This window comes from Anticarsia gemmatalis, chromosome W (assembly GCF_050436995.1).
Source record: "Anticarsia gemmatalis isolate Benzon Research Colony breed Stoneville strain chromosome W, ilAntGemm2 primary, whole genome shotgun sequence".
In the NCBI taxonomy this organism is placed as follows: Eukaryota; Metazoa; Arthropoda; class Insecta; order Lepidoptera; family Erebidae; genus Anticarsia; species Anticarsia gemmatalis.
This window is the reverse complement of record NC_134775.1, coordinates 1,388,010-1,404,836: the sequence shown is the minus strand read 5'-3', so window position 1 is coordinate 1,404,836 and position 16,827 is coordinate 1,388,010. Positions and strand designations below refer to the sequence as shown.

The window sequence follows — 16,827 nt, the reverse complement described above, 5'->3', positions numbered from 1 at the left end:
CATAACACCGCCAGGCTCCTGAAAATTTCTCTGAGGGTGCTGGTAAATAATTTGGGAGATAGCGGGTCTCCCTGTTTCATGCTTCTTTGGATTTGGAATGATATTGTTGTCTATTGCTTTGATGAGTTTGATGTATGAAGGTTCGATACTACATAGTATCTTTAAGTAGGACTTGGATGGAGTGATGATTCTATGGCGGAATGAGTAATGCTGTCAAAAGCTTTGGAATAATCCACGAATGCTCAATATAAAGGCTTATAAAACTCAAAAACCTTTTCTATTATCTTATTTCTTTAATACTCCTGCTGCACTCAGTCTACTCGTCACGTTACCCATTGATTGATGATGATGATTGATGTTTAATTTTACTAAATAATGAAAGTTACGCACAAAGTTGATCTCAATAATTTTACTTACTTAATAAAAAGTTAAGATTTTTTCATTTAGATTGTTTAATACAATGTTTTCCTGGTCTATTCAGTTATGGTTTTACTTAGTAATTATTATTAAACTTTTTGATACGGTTTTTTTACCAAAAAAGTACAATTAACCATTTTTATTTGTAAAACTGTGTTTAATTTTTGACATATTTCTCATAATATTGGTTTAAATTTTGAATGCAAAAGGGACTTATATGCTTTTTTCTCTTAATAGGTAACAGCTATTACAAAGTTTATTTTGTAGAAAGATAGAGCTAAAAAATACGCATCTAATGATATATTAACATCTTATATTTAATAAATAAATATATGAAATGTTATAAAAAAACAGTTTCAAAAATTTGTTTTGGCTCTCCTGTAAAATTTATAGATTTCGATTTGTGGCCCTTTTGTATTCAAGGAGCGAGCTGTGTGCGTAATCGTGTCTGTGTGGCGCGCGTAGACCGTACGCGGCGTGACGTCGACCGTCGCGGCCGGCCGCCGCCGGCGCGGTGTCGTTGGCCGAACAGCTGATAGCGAATTTATACGTTGTTTTAATCCATTGCTGTTTTTTGTGAAAAACAGTAATATGACTGATTTTTTTTTCATATTCATGTTGCATTGTGTAGTATTAACGAAATAATACCAAAAACAATTAAAAAAAACGCATAAAAAATCGGAAAAATCAAGAAAAAACCGATGAAAATTTTCAACGCCATAAGCACCAGAATCGTGTCTAAACTCATTTTTTTTCGTTTTCGGTAGGCTGTCATTTACACCCTGTATAATTTTAACGCACATGAAATCTGCATACATCGACCTACAAATTATCCAAATATCATCCATGTAACAGTCAGGCCCAAGATTGCATGAAAGGAGATTGCAAACTTTCATACAATCTTGGGCCTGACAAAAAGTTTTAAGCGAATTCATGAATCTTTTATCTTGTAAAATAGTAGGAAGGGAGTTTTGGTATTGTATTATTATGTTGTTTATAAAATAAAATAAAAAATATTGTGATAAACATTTATTCATCATCATCATCATCATCATATACAATTAATATATTATCTAAAAATTGTGCGGGTGGTACTAAATCTGGTTGATACCTTGCCCAACTAAGGTACCATATTATTGACATTGTGTGACAACAGCAACCTACAGTTCTATTTCCTACTAAACAGTTACAATAATATCCTATGATTGCCTGCCTACCAATGAGAGCACTGTCGACTAAAATATAGGTAAAGTAAGTTTTACTTGAAATATGCCTTGACTTAATTCGGCCTCTTAAAAGCCATGATGTGCTTGATGCCGACAGTGCATTATGTAGGTCGCTGTCTGTGTCACGGCACACTTCAATAATATATCTGCCATCATTTCTAATATGTTCGCCATAATAGGACCTCGCCTGTTTAATTTGATAAGAACCTAATGAAATTAAATGCATTTCGCTACTTGTAAGCCGAGGGAAATTAACTAAACTGTTATCTTCAACTTCAATTCTCAAAAAGTTAGCCCTGCGCCTGTTTAAATTATTGGAAATCACATAATTACCTAAATGATTTTCTGTATTCATTTTTTCATTTATAATTTCTAAAATCTCTGCAGCATCTATACGGTTTGTAATGGGTGGGTGAAAGGCATTTATTAAGCCGGCAGCCACTTCAAAGTCTACCATTAAATGTTTAGACGCTGTATTAAAAAAATCTTGTCTGAATAATTTAAAGTCCCTTTTAAACCTACCATTTACTACTTCTACAACCCATCTACATATAGTGACTGCCCTTGTTTTATTTGCCTCTAAAGTTGATAACTGCCATTCACCTGCCTGTAGCGTAGCGGGGACATAGGTTCTGTAACTGCATTCACTTAATAAGGGCAAGGCATCTCTGAAGCCCCTATCCAGTATAAAGGCGTCGCCAGCCTGAAAGTACTGCCGCAACATTGAATTTTCATTGTTAAATTCATTCTTCATAATGTCTGCATCTGAAGTAGTGGCTGGATAAGGGCCCAGAACATCGACAATGTAACCATCTGCACATACTATTAAAAAGGGTTTTACCAAGTTTTGATACTTGTGTAAACTATATGTTCTTTTCTGATACAAATAATTGGAACTTTTCTGTACATAGCAATAAGTACCATCCATAATTAAAACGGGCTTTTCTTCTCCTTCGTGATAACCAAAGAGTCCCTTAGGTATCAATAATGTTCTATTAATTATTTGTTGTCTATTAATATGGTTTAAACCAATATGGTAGGGGACAAAATAATTGTAAAGCAAATCCCGTGCTTTACCTAAATAACTTTCTAAAGTTCTCCGAGGCATATTGAATAATATAGATATTCTCTCATTAGAGTCCCCCGTTCTAAGCTTCATTAAATATATTGCTAATGCAATTGGCCCTTTTTTCAGTTCAATGAACTGTGGAACCTCATTTAATATGGAATTAAATTGGTCTTTAGATAATCCAAACCAATGGCGGAATGATACATCAGGCATGTTGAACACATTATTAAAATCACTGGATGAGTGTGTCTCTTTTAGTTGTAACATATCCTCTATATGAACAGCAGTGAAGACATTAACATAATTATCAAGTATGCTGTTTATGACATCCCATGTTTCTGGGTTTAAGTGATAATCACATACTCTATTATTTATTGGCACATAATAATTATATGAATTCAATAAATATTGCCTTACACTGATCAGAACTCGATTTCTTTCTCGCCTCTCACATCCTGGAACAAAACAGTGAGATTCTGTTCCTACAGATCTTATAAAATTAGGTAGTGTGATTCTTTCACTGGACCTAAACTGTTCAGGGGGAGTAGGAGCAGGTTCAGCTTGCATCTGTGGTGGTGAAGATGTAGACGGTGCTGAAGATGTCGACTGTGCTGAAGATGTCGACGGTGCTGAAGATGTCGATGGTCTTGACATAAAGTGTGGAGCAGCTCTGTCAGCTCTCACCCAGCAAGAATGACTTATACTTTTCAATTATCATAAAATACTTACTCTACGGGGTAGTATCCATTCTGCTATTACATTATGAATTCTCTGTTCCCATTCAGAGCCAGTTTTCAGCAAATGAGACCGTGTACGCAATACAGAACGTCCACAATAAATGCATACACGTTGATGGCCTATATTAGAGGCAGCTGCACAATTCTCAATTCCCAGAGAATCGTTTGCAAGATTCCAGCATGCTCCACATAGATGATCAGAATGGTTAACCTGAAAATAAGTCATCAGTTAAACCAAATGTTAACATATCAGTTTGAATCTTCACATAACGTAAAAAACAGAATAGAAATAAATCGATGTTGATATAAGCACTTTCCTATGAAAGACTGAAGTAATTAAATGGCTTGTAACACTAGTCTACGGAATACTGACCGTAAGAGGAGCCGTCCACTGTTGAACAAGTGCAAGTATTGCTTCATCTTGCAACAAATGCATGCCAATAGCGTTGCTACGGGCAAAACTGATGCCACAGTTTACACAGTTTAGTGTGCTCATCTCGTATAACGTCCAATCGAACACAATGTAGTATGAGTAGTTTATCGCTGAGGCAGGTAATCAATATCCGTTGTGCAGGTGCAGGTCTTTCGTGATAGCAGCAATTGGCAGAGTCCGTAATCGTAGCGAGTGTCGATGAAATAATTAGGAAATCACACGAAATAATTCACATCACAACACAAAAACTCGAAACCGCAATGCGAACCGAATGTTGACATAGTTGACTTTTTTTTTTAAGTTTATAATCCTTGCCAGTTGATTCTAGTGCACGATCGATTATATAATCGATTAATAACAATGATTCTAAAATAAGAAAATCATTTCATTGAAATAACAAATAAAATAATTACACAATACTTTAGCACGTTATTGAAAAAAAAATCTTTATTTTATACGGTTTCTGCGTACAGAAATTCAAAGATAAAAAAAGGTGATTGGACATTGATCGATCGAATCGATAAAAAAATCGTTTTTGTGAGTGGCAACATTTTCTTTGCTGTAATGGATACGCTTATTATGACATCCATTGATAACAGTATCGTTTGCTGCTTAGTTAGGTACTGTTACATTTCATATCCCATAGAATTGATTACTGATATTTTACCACAAATTCCTAGAAAATATTTAATGAATTTTAGGCATAATTTCCATCCTGTAACCTTCAGGCCCATACTTGCCTATCTCCTTTATAAAGCGCTAATGGACAATGATTCTAATTCTTTTTTTTTATATTTAAAATAACGTCAGAAGATTGGAACAATAATAATTAGATTAAAATAGTTTGAATGATTACTCCCTTATTTTATTTCTAACCCCTTAAGTATTTGCTCACATAGGTACTTACAAATTATTTCGGATTGAATAAATGAAGAGCATTCACAACATTTCGCCAATGTATAACGAGCCTTATGGTTACTATTTAGTTACATCTATGGACTATTTCGTAACAATATTTCGTTACTACCGTTTCGTTACGTACGTACAATTATTTTGAGAAATACCCTATTATGTGCCTTCAGATTGCAGAATCTGCTCTTATCACTTAAATAGTAATTCATGGGAGTTACTTTTAGAATCTATATATAATCCTATTAACACATTTAGCTCACAGCAAATGGAAGAAATACTTTCTTTATTGAAAGATAATATGGTAATAGGTGGGGAGGGCGCCACTGTGCCTAAGTCAACATCGTCTCTGTACTAAAATAAGTATTTAAAATACTAATAAGTTCTTTAGAAGTGTTATAAGTGCTAATTGTCATAGTAAACAGTGCGAAAAATAACATATATTGGAGACTCTTACCAAAGTGATAATACGACAACATTATTCAACAAAAACCAGAAGACAGTTTTATTAACAGTGTTTTCTTATTAAAAGACAGTGGACCTATCAAGACTTACAAACAACAGTGTACAAGTGCCAAAAACCGTAATAAGTGCATAATCAGTAGTCAAAACAATACCAGTGCATATTCCGATATTAAACATAACCTTAAAATCAAGTGAATTGCAAAACTCGAACAATACGTTAGATCTTTAAAAATCATTAGAGCAGCGCCATCTATTGTAAAACGCCAGAAGTAGCTCGTCTATCAATAGATACCACGGGCTGAACGCAAGCGCAACACTATCTGCACACTGCAGAGACGAGATAGTGTAAACACCTAACACGAGAGGGCAGCACCAGTATCGTAACAAAGTAAATTGAGTATTATCAACCATGGAGGAAATTATGAACGTTCTTAAAAGTATTCAAGAAGAACTCGACAATCAAAAAATAGCAATCAGGAAAAGTGGAGAAGACGTGGCGAAACATGTTACAGAAAAAATCAACAAAATATTGGAAGAAAGGCTTTTCAAATGGGAGAAAAATCAAGAAATACTGAAAGAAAAGATAGAAAACCAAGAAAAAAGAATCTATTTTTTAGAAAAACAAGCGAGAGTGAGAAACTTAGTCTTCTTTGGAATTGAAGAAAAAGAAAAATCGTACGACGACTTACAAACCAACATAACAAATTTTATTAATGAACGGTTTAATACTAGCTTAGAAGCTCGCGACATACAAGAGATAAGAAGAATAGGGAAACAAGGAGATAGACCACGGCCAATAATAATAACCTTCGCAACTCTCGGTCAGAAAATTAATATTTTAAAGCAGAAAAGAGTTTTGAAAGATACCCAATTTTACCTGAAGGAAGACTTTCCAAAACAAGTATTAGAGAAAAGAAAGGAGCTGCAAGAACAAGCAAAACTCTGCCGTGCCAATCCAAAAGACTGTAAGTCGACTTACAGTGTTTTCGCTTAATAAAGCCTAATCAGTTTTTTGAAGTCTGTTTAGTAGTTATGATCGACTACACTTTCATTTCAACGGCTATTTTGCAAGATAAAGCAAACAAAAAAAGACTGTATTACATAAAAAATAAGATATAATCACAGAAAAATACTGTAACAAAGTATACAGTGTTTTGGCGAAATAGACTACACGCATTGTACTCGTGCGTAGGTAAATACAGTGTTTTGCACTGCCCGCATGCAGTTCGCGCGTTTACCGTCCAACCAGCGAAAGCAGAATCGACAACAGTATTGCTATCTCGTACTTTCCTGTGCCGTTATTATTCCTCTTCCTTGTTCATCACGTTCTAGCGGTTCTAGTAGTTTTGGTTACATTAGTCGTGTTTCGCGCGCTGAGTGATATTGTTTGTTTTAATTTGTTAAACCATTATTAGTTTTTAATTCTAGTTATTTAGTGATTTGTGAGTGACAATGAGTACGAATCGGAGTGAAATGTTAGTCAGACTTTCGAAACAAAATATGAAACATTATAATAACACAGACTCAGTTACTGTTGCGTCCAGTGTGATAAGTGATTGTCAGGAAAAAGAAAATATAGACTGTAACAACATCAATTACGAAAGTAATTACTTTCAAGATGATTTAGAGTCAAGAAATTTTATAAGTCCTACTAGCTTTCCGCCCGCGGCTTCGCCCACGTGTAATTCGGTTATATATAGCGTTTTTTAATGATCTCGACAGGGCTTTTTCTTCCACAGGCTGAAATCTTGTTACAACTGGAATTAAATATAGCCTGTGTTACTCAGGGATGATGTAGCTTTCTAATGGTGAATGTTTGAAATCGATTCAGTAGTTTCGGAGTTTATCGATTACATGTGTAAACAAACAAACATATAAAAAAATAGATTGTTCCTCTTTATAATATTAGTATACATACAAATCTATATAGAAAAAGTAAAGCGAGACAAAGTCATCGTCTCAAAAGAAAAAAAAAACAGGATTTATAGGACGAAGAGGCCTTACAGGATTTCCTTGTAAACAATATTTTTAGTTTTTTTATTATTTACCAGTATGAACAGGTTAGAGGGAGAGCTGACACGCGAGCAAGCAACATACAGTTGTCCATGAGAGAAACAATCTTCTCTTAAATCAACACCAGCGACTTTAAAAGTTTGCCCTTGAGACTTATTTATCGTCATCGCAAAGCAAACTTTTAGAGGAAATTGAAGGCGCTTAAATTCAAATGGAAGGTCATTGGGCATTAGAGGAATGCGCGGGACGAATACCGTTTCTCCTCGGGCACATCCTGTCAAAATAACGGCCTCAACTAAATTTTTATGTAAGGCTTTGACTTGCAACCTGGTGCCGTTACACAATTTCGGTGGTTTCAGGTTACGTAGCAACATTACCGGTGTACCTTTTCGCAGTGCAAGCCTATGGTATGGAAGACCAGCTGGTTTAAGTGAATTTAAGAATTCGACCGGATAATTTGTAGCGTCGTCTGCATGGCATGGTGTGTCTATGGATTTATAAATCTTTTCTTCTCCGTCGAATGACTTTAAAAGTATGTCGTTAATAAATGCAGCTTGTTCGTTCTTCGGAGTTAAAATAGCTCGTTCGCAAAACCATTCTATAGGCTTGTCTTGTATGTCGGAAATACCTGGATAAATGTGTTGTATTAGCTCCTCGATGGTATATACTAATGTACACATATCTTCAGGGATGTCAAATATACCATCCCTGGTAGGATGTTCACCATTTCCTATTTTTAGAAGACTGGTTGAAAATATACCAGCCGTCGAATCACTCCCCAGATAGGCTCTCATGTTTTTAGTTAACGTTATACTTTTTACGGAGGACCACAAAATCGATCTTTTAAGGCATGCTTGTACTTCATCAGCACGAGTTCCCTTGGGTACCACCGGTAAGGTTTGTCTAAAATCTCCAGCAAACAGCACGGTTACGCCACCCATTAAATTTTTATTACCCCGAATATCTTGTAAAGATCTGTTCAAAGCCTCAATTCCTCTTTTGTGTGCCATGGTGATTTCATCCCAGATGATAATTTTTGTATTTTTTAATACTTCAGCTAGGTGACTTTGTTTTGAAATACTGCATAAGGGTGTTTCTACGCGAGTCAAGTCGAGTGGTAACTTAAAACATGCATGCGCAGTTCGACCACCTTCCAGCAATGTGGCCGCGATCCCTGATGAGGCGACAGCCAAAGCAATATGTTTTGAGCTTCTAATTTTAGCTAAAATTAAGTAGGTCTTTCCTGTGCCACCTGGCGCGTCTAGAAAGAAAAGTTGTCCTGAATTTGTGTTAACACTATGCATAATTTTATCGTATGCTTCCGTTTGTTCTATTGTTAAAGTATTTTTATGGTCCTTGACGAATCTCTCTAGAAAATCTGTATTGTAATTAGTCTCTCTTAATAACATAATGTTCCCTAAATCGAGTGGCCTGGTTGGTTGTGGCAACCCATATTCCTTAAGTGAACGCCCACCTAATGAAAGAACGGCTTCCTCAAGAACTTGCAGGCATTTGTTGTATACTTCACTACAAATGTTATCAACATCCTCTATGTTTCTGTGGACTTGATGTTTATAATCTTCCGATAAAATATCTTTAAATTTATCCCGTTTCGGCTGTACGTTAATAAATCAGTCACCCAATCGCACCCCCTAAATCACGATTGGAGGGTAGTTTGAAGATTTTTCATAGGAACGTTTTTACCCCTTTTCCCCCCCTTGGGGGTTGAATTTCCAAAAATCCTTTCTTAGTGCTCCCCTACATATCCCAAGGAACCTACATTCCAAATTTCAGCTGTGGTAGTTTGAAGATTTTTCATAGAAACGTTTTTACCCCTTTTCTCCCCCTTGGGGGTTGAATTTCCAAAAATCCTTTCTTAGTGCTCCCCTACATATCCCAAGGAACCTACATTCCAAATTTCAGCTGTGGTAGCATGAAGATTTTTCATAGAAACGTTTTTACCCCTTTTCCCCCCCTTGGGGGTTGAATTTCCAAAAATCCTTTCTTAGTGCTCCCCTACATATCCCAAGGAACCTACATTCCAAATTTCAGCTGTCTACGACCAGTAGTTTCGACTGTGCGTTGTCTGTCAGTCAGTCACTCAGTAACGGAAGAGTTTTATATATATAGATTGTTCCACTCAGTGAGGATCAACTTGACGAATGCCTCTCCGAAGAATTGGGAGAAGGAGTTTATACCCAGCTAATACCAGCATTGATTTCAACACCTTCAAGTCTTATTTCAATAGGCAAAAAAAGACCTATCACCCCCACAGCCGCCCATGAACCTCTTGTCCCACTCAGTGAAACTCAGCCTCATGAACGCCCTTCAGAAGGATTGGGAGAAGAAGTTTATACCCAGCCTGCATTGAATTATGATACCAACAACCCATATTCAGATCCAACACCTTCGAGCTCTACCGCAAATTTTACTCACATTGGCAAAAAAAGACCTATTACACCTACAGCCGCCCATGAACCTACCGTTGAAAACAATAGTTCGCAAACAATAAAAAAACCTAAGCGAAATAGAAATCCAGGAGCTGTACTTGAGCAACAAAGACTAAAACACCCAATATTACCACCTTGTTCATGTAAAAAACAGTGCTTACAAAATATTCCTGAGATTGAAAGACAGTCTATACATACACAATTTTGGAACTTAGACCGGCAACGGCGTCGCGACTTTTTGTCGAGGAGTGTTAGTAAGTTACCTACCAAATGCACTAAAACAAAAGGTGAATCTCGAAGGCACAACACCTTAGTATGGTCGCTCAATGACATAAAAGTATGTAAAGTTTTTTTTCTAAGAACCTTGGGCTTCACAAACGATGAAGCTGTACAGTCAGTCTTGAAAAATAATTATTTGCAGTGCAATAAGAATCCCAAAGTGAGTGCCACACCTGATCTTCGAGGACGTCAATTTGAACCAGCTAACAAGTTTCCACAGGAGTATGAGGACCGCTTAAAGGAATTTATATTAAAATACAACCCAATTTCATCACATTACAATAGTAACCATGCACCTAATAGAAAATACTTGCCAGTATTTTCTATTAGGTGCATGGCATTAATTTCTCCACAATATATAAGCATTATAAGCAGTTTTGCCAAGAAAATAATTTATCTACTTGTGGTTGGACTCATTTTCATAATATGATCAAGAAATTAAATCTGTCAACTGCTGAATTATCGCAAGACATTTGCACTAAGTGTAAGAATCATAAAATAGCTCACGAAAACCTACCTCTTCCTTGCAATTGCGAAGATTGTATAATGATTGGACAGCACTTAGAAAACAAACGGAATTCCCGAAGAGATTTAAAATTAGCAGAAGAACGTAGTGATAACTCCGAAGGAAAGGAGGCTGTATTCACTGTTGATATGCATAAAGCTATTTGCATGCCACTTTTAACAACCAAAGAATATTATTTTTCTAGAAAACTTATCCTCTTTAACGAGTCATTTGTGCCGCCAGGTAAAAATAAAAATGCTGTATGCATCCTATGGCATGAAGGTGAAAGCGGCAGAAAAGCACATAACATAGCTACCACATATATACAGGGTGTAAACGACAGCCTACCGAAAACGAAAAAAAATGACTTTAGACACGATTCTGGTGCTTATGGCGTTGAAAATTTTCATCGGTTTTTTCTTGATTTTTCCGATTTTTTATGCGTTTTTTTTTTTTTTCTAGTATTATTTCGTTAATACTACACAATGCAACATGAATATGAAAAAAAAACCGTCATATTACTGTTTTTCACAAAAAACAGCAATGGATTAAAACAACGTATAAATTCGCTATCAGCTGTTCGGCCAACGACACCGCGCCGGCGGCGGCGGCGGCCGGCCGCGACGGTCGACGTCACGCCGCGTACCTACGCGCGCCACACAGACACGATTACGCACACAGCTGTCAACCTCACACTCACTAGTATGCAGCGTTACTTAGTATTTGTTCTATATTAAAAATGAAAATTACATAATTATCCCGCTCTCCGATAAAAGGTAAATTCATAAGATTTAAAATGTGTGATATCTTATTATTACACGTACAAATACATACAGAACGACAAAAAATCCTATTGATATTCTTTAGCGCTATAAAAATCTCTAATAAACAATTTAACATGTATTGTCGCTTTGTTCCATTTGTTCTTGCAAAATTCTATTCGATATTTACACGCACATTCATACTTCATACAAGCGCGGTGCGACTCGAAAAGTAGATGGCCGTAGTGACGCGTGACGCCGCGACCGCGCGTGGATGTTACATAGATGGGATGCGGCAAAATGGATGCTAAGTAATTCTCCGGGGATTATGAATTATGATAAGTTAGTTTCTCTGATAAGAATATTAATGGATATTGATTGTTATCATTGTTATGTACCTAAATTTTTTATGGTTTAATTAAATAAACGTTTCGTGTTTATTTTATTTACTTTAAGCTGATTTTATGTTATAAATATCAAAGTTTTTTAAACTTACATCAATAATGTTTGTAATGTTATTTGGTATTTGAATAAAACTACAATGCAACCAGTAACAACTGTGACAAGTAAAAATAGTAATGCCACATCAATATTTTATTGAATCTAATCTCTCGCTGGGATCCTAACTCGTCGCTCGTCACCAAATCGGCGGCGCGCGCGCATGACGGCGCGGAGGGAGCGGGTGGCGCGGGCGAGGGGCGGTGCGACTGAGCGGAGAGGCGCCCGCGCCGGCGGCTCTCTTTGATCGATAGTTCGAGCAATTCGCTCGCGGAAGACGGAAGCTCTTCACCGGTGTCGTTCGTTATGTCCTATTCGTCGTGTCGTGTGTGAACTGCTGTTTATTATTACTTGTTATTGTTCCGGTTTTGAGTTGTTAGTGTTTTTATTGTTAATATTTTTGTTGTTATTGTTTTCAAAGTGCAGTTGTGTTCGTAAATAGGAAGTTGATGTGAATGTTGATGTGTTATGTATGGTGAAGCACGTGGAAGTGCACGGCGTGCTCTGCACCTGTACGTCCGGATCCAAAGGTACTCAAACTCTCGCCATACACCAGGTATTTGCGTGTTGATAGACATTGATAACAATTTGTTTTAGCACTTCCTTATTATTGGTTACGTTTTGCTATTATTGTTTGATTTCACTTAAGCCAAGTAGGTACCTACCTACTTACAATTTTACTATGAGCTATTGTAACATACGGGCCTACTTACGATACCATAAACGATACATAAGATTGTTATCTAATGATAGCGTTGCATACTAGTGAGCGCATAGACGTGGTGGTACGCGTACGTACCTACGACGCGTCGCGACATGTCGTCGCTCAGCGCGCCGCCGCCAGAAGTCACGTAGGCATGCGCGGAGATACATCGCGTTGTTCACTATACATTGAACGCTCAAAAATGACTAACTCGGGAACCAATCATTTCCGAGAAATATCGTTGGAGTAAATTTCGCGCATACAGTGTCACAAACTTACCAGTAAAGTTTTCGGTAAGCTGTCATTTACACCCTGTATATTTCATACGAAAATACTGCCGGGACCTACACAATTTAAACTTCTTTTTGGACAACTGCAACGCACAAAACAAAAATAAAATTCTTTTTTCTGCGTTAGTCAGAGTGGTAAACGATGACAAAACTAGTATTCAAAGCTTGAAATTAGAATATTTTGAACCAGGACACACATTTATGGCTGCGGATGCAGTACACGCTGCTATAACAAAGAAACTAAAAACAGCACGTGAAGTATACGATCTGGAAGATTTCGTGACCAAAATTAAACAGTCTAGAAAAAACATGGATGTTGACGTACTCAAACACAACGACATGTTGATTTTTAAAAATGACAGTAAAACAGTTTTCCCTAAAGACTGGAATATTCAAAATTTGAAGGTTGTTGAGTTTCGAAGAGGCAAGCTTTCTCTTTTTGCTAAAAATGATTACAATGGTGAGTTTAAAGAAATACATTTTTTAAAGAAAAAGGTTGAAGGAGATTTAAGGAAGATGATCGACAATGGAGAAGACCTTATAAATATGATAGAAACTGAAAATAAACCCAGAGGTATAAGTGAAGTTAAAAAAAAAGATTTGCTAATGCTTTCAAAGTCCATGCCTGCATCGCGGCGAAGTTTTTATAAAGCCCTTGAGGAATCCGATGCACCTGACCTTGATACAAATATTGATTCTGATTTATAACAGGATAAAATCATATCGATCTTTTTCACTTCACAATGAAAGAAGTTAATGTTTGGTTACCTTTTAATATATAATTTGTTAATCTAATTATGCTACCATTATGTCTTTAGAATCACACACACACACACTTACTTACTCTCAAATACATACATACACACACTTACTTACTCTCAAATACACACACAAACACATACACGCACACAAACACACTATCTCTCTCTCACACACACTCACACATACACACTCTCACGCACACATACGCTCTCTCTCTCTCACACACACACACACACACACGCACTATCACACACACACACGCACTATCACACACACACACACACACGCACACACACACACACACACACACTATCACACACACACACACACACGCACGCACTATCACACACACACGCACACATTCACTCACACACACACACACACACAGACACATTTGATTGTGTTTTTTTAATAAGCGTTTGATCTCATACAAACCCAAAAATATTGTTAAGTTTCTTTGTTGATTATACATATTTACGAGTACCTATGTGTAAAATTATTAAAATTATTTTACCATCATGTAATTGATTTTATTTACAACCCACAAATCTAGCGTATAAAACAATAGGATTTTAGGCTTTCTGTGAGAGTTGAGTGCCATATGCATTAAAACTTCATTCAAACAATCTCTTCAGCTTTGTATTAGTTGGATTAGATAATAGATAAAGACGGATACTTATTACTTCATCTAACTTATTGCAATTGCATTAACGAGTGTCACAGAAATCATGCTAAACTGAAAATTACTTGACAATTATTCATTCGATCTGTCATCTTAATAAACTGTATGCTTGTATACAGTGTTTTGGCATAATGACTCGAGAGTTTTAGACAAGGATTAAACACTGTATCCGGTTTGACAGTGTTTTGCCTTGTTTGAAGTACAATAAAAAAATTATAATTGTCTTGTCAATACAAGTTAATGGTAATAACTTCTCTCTGTAATAAAATAATTAAAAAAAAACTATTTGGCTACATACTAGATATGTACACTTAACTATTATATGCATAAAATTATATAATATGCACCAATTACCTCTGATATAGGCAAATATTAATAAAAAACTTGTTTTGTAAGTTATCTCAAAACCGGTTTTTGTAGGTTACAGTTTTTTGGCTTGGCAGGGCAGAACTAGAGAAAGAGAAGGGAAATATAGTAAGAATAAAATATGACAAACTAGTCATACAGAATCCTAACAACAAAAGGTCACTCCCTGTGTCACCAGTAAATACTTCAAAACCGCAAAGCGACATCAGCACACAGGCAAAGAAGAAGAACAAAACGCTGAAAACACACGCAACCATACAAAGATCGAACAGCGTATCCGAGGGTATTGTAAAACCAAGCATGCTGCAATTCTTAGTCAACAAAAATACAAGCAGCACCGCCCAAGGACAGAATAACGAAAATAGAGACAGTAAAGCATAGCATTTATTCCACCCCTCCCTCACGAACGACACACATAATAAAAACCAGATAAGCAACAATATCCATCTTCCAACAAACAACAGACATCTCCCAGTACGGCTGGTCCCCGAGGGAGAGATCGACCAAAACCTTCCAAAGATTAAAAGAAAATCTGTTCTTAACATCTGTACCTTCAATGCAAAATCATTATCTACTGAAACCAAACTAATTGAGCTAAAATCAGCATTACAAGAAATTAACCACGACATACTAGGATTAAGTGAAGTGCGCCGATTGGGCGAGAAAATTATCGAAGATACAGACTACATTATGTATTATCTAGGTCAAACCAAAGGTCAATACGGTGTGGGTTTCCTAGTGAAGAAAAAATACAAAGAAAATATAAAGAGATTTATTGGAATATCAGAGAGAGTCTGTATACTAGAAATTGAGTTGGAAAATATTTTCTTGGCTATAATACAAGCTTATGCACCCACCGAAGGCTCGTCCCAAGCCGAAATTGATAAATTTTACGAAAACTTGGAAAAAGCTCACGACTTAATAACCACGAAATTTGTTATCTCTATGGGAGATTACAATGCACAAATCGGAATACCCAAAGACCACGAGCATTCTGTTCTCGGTAATTACGGCTATGGGAAAAGGAGCATTCGTGGCGAGAGACTTATTCAATATGCACAAGAGTACAACTTGAAAATAATAAATACCATGTTTAAGTCAAAACCAAAAAACCGGTGGACTTGGATCTCTCCAGATAAAAATACGAGAAATGAAATCGACTACATCATGACCACCAAAGTCCAAACCCCACCAATTTACAAAATTCAAAGTTCTCACGTCGTTCCCATTTGGATCTGATCACAGGCTTATAAGAGCCTCCATCCTCCTAGAACCTGAAAAAAATGCAGACGTCGATTTTCAAACATAACAAGTAAGCTGAAAACAACAAAAGAGCAAGAAATATACTTCGAAAACCTAAGTGGACATATACCTAATCTTACAACAACACATGAAAAATACAGTGCCGAAGACTATTGCAAGTTGATTTTAACCTCTATATTAACTAGTTTAAAATCTACTAAAGGAACTCAAAAGCCTGGCATCTTATCCACAGAAGCGTTAAAGCTCATGAGAGAAAGAAATCTACTACAGAACAAATCTAAGCTAAACAAAACTGAAAAAGAAAAGCTCAAAGAACTCTACAAAAGTACTAATAAAGAAATAAAAAAATGCTACGAATCACATAGAATAAACACCTTACAAAGGCACCTCGCACCTCGCACTTTCTAGATCCGTCAAAAAGGCCAACAAAGAGCTAAACAGAACAAAGACATGGATCCCATCATTACAACCCGGCTCTACCAATTATATGTCTAGAGAGGAAATCATAAATACAGCCACGGAGTTTTACGCAAAGCTCTATAGCCAACCAAACTTACAAAATCAAATAATCAACGCTGACACCCAACCCAAGGAAGCTTTTAAAACTCCAGAGTTCACGGAACCTGAAATCCTAAAGCAAATAATGAAGCTTAAGCCGGAAAAAAGCCCAGGACCTGATGGTATCACGAATGAATGCATCAAGTTTGCGAGGACTCTGCTGTTGACCCCAATTACTATTCTATGGAACAAGATACTACACGAAGAAACCGTACCACATATATGGACCGAATCTGAAATTATTTTGCTTTATAAGAAAGGGGACCCGGCCGACATAAGCAATTACCGTCCTATAAGCCTTATGCCGTGTCTATATAAGCTATTTGCTTCCTGCCTGCTGGAGAGATTAACACCAGAGATCGACATACACCAGCCGACAGAACAAGCCGGGTTCAGAAGCGGCTTCAGTACTGTTGATCACATTCAAGTGGTCGACCAGGT

The 16,827-nt window shown here is 36.6% G+C and overlaps 1 protein-coding gene across 1 annotated transcript; it reads left to right on the top strand.

Annotated features, from left to right (window-relative positions):
- The first annotated feature begins 5,665 nt into the window (after positions 1–5,665).
- LOC142985775 (uncharacterized) lies at positions 5,666–14,946 on the top strand. Its single transcript, XM_076134021.1, has 2 exons — positions 5,666–6,203; positions 14,648–14,946. Exons 1-2 carry the CDS (start codon positions 5,666–5,668, stop codon positions 14,944–14,946), a joined length of 837 nt encoding a protein of 278 aa, XP_075990136.1.
- Positions 14,947–16,827: the final 1,881 nt, after the last annotated feature.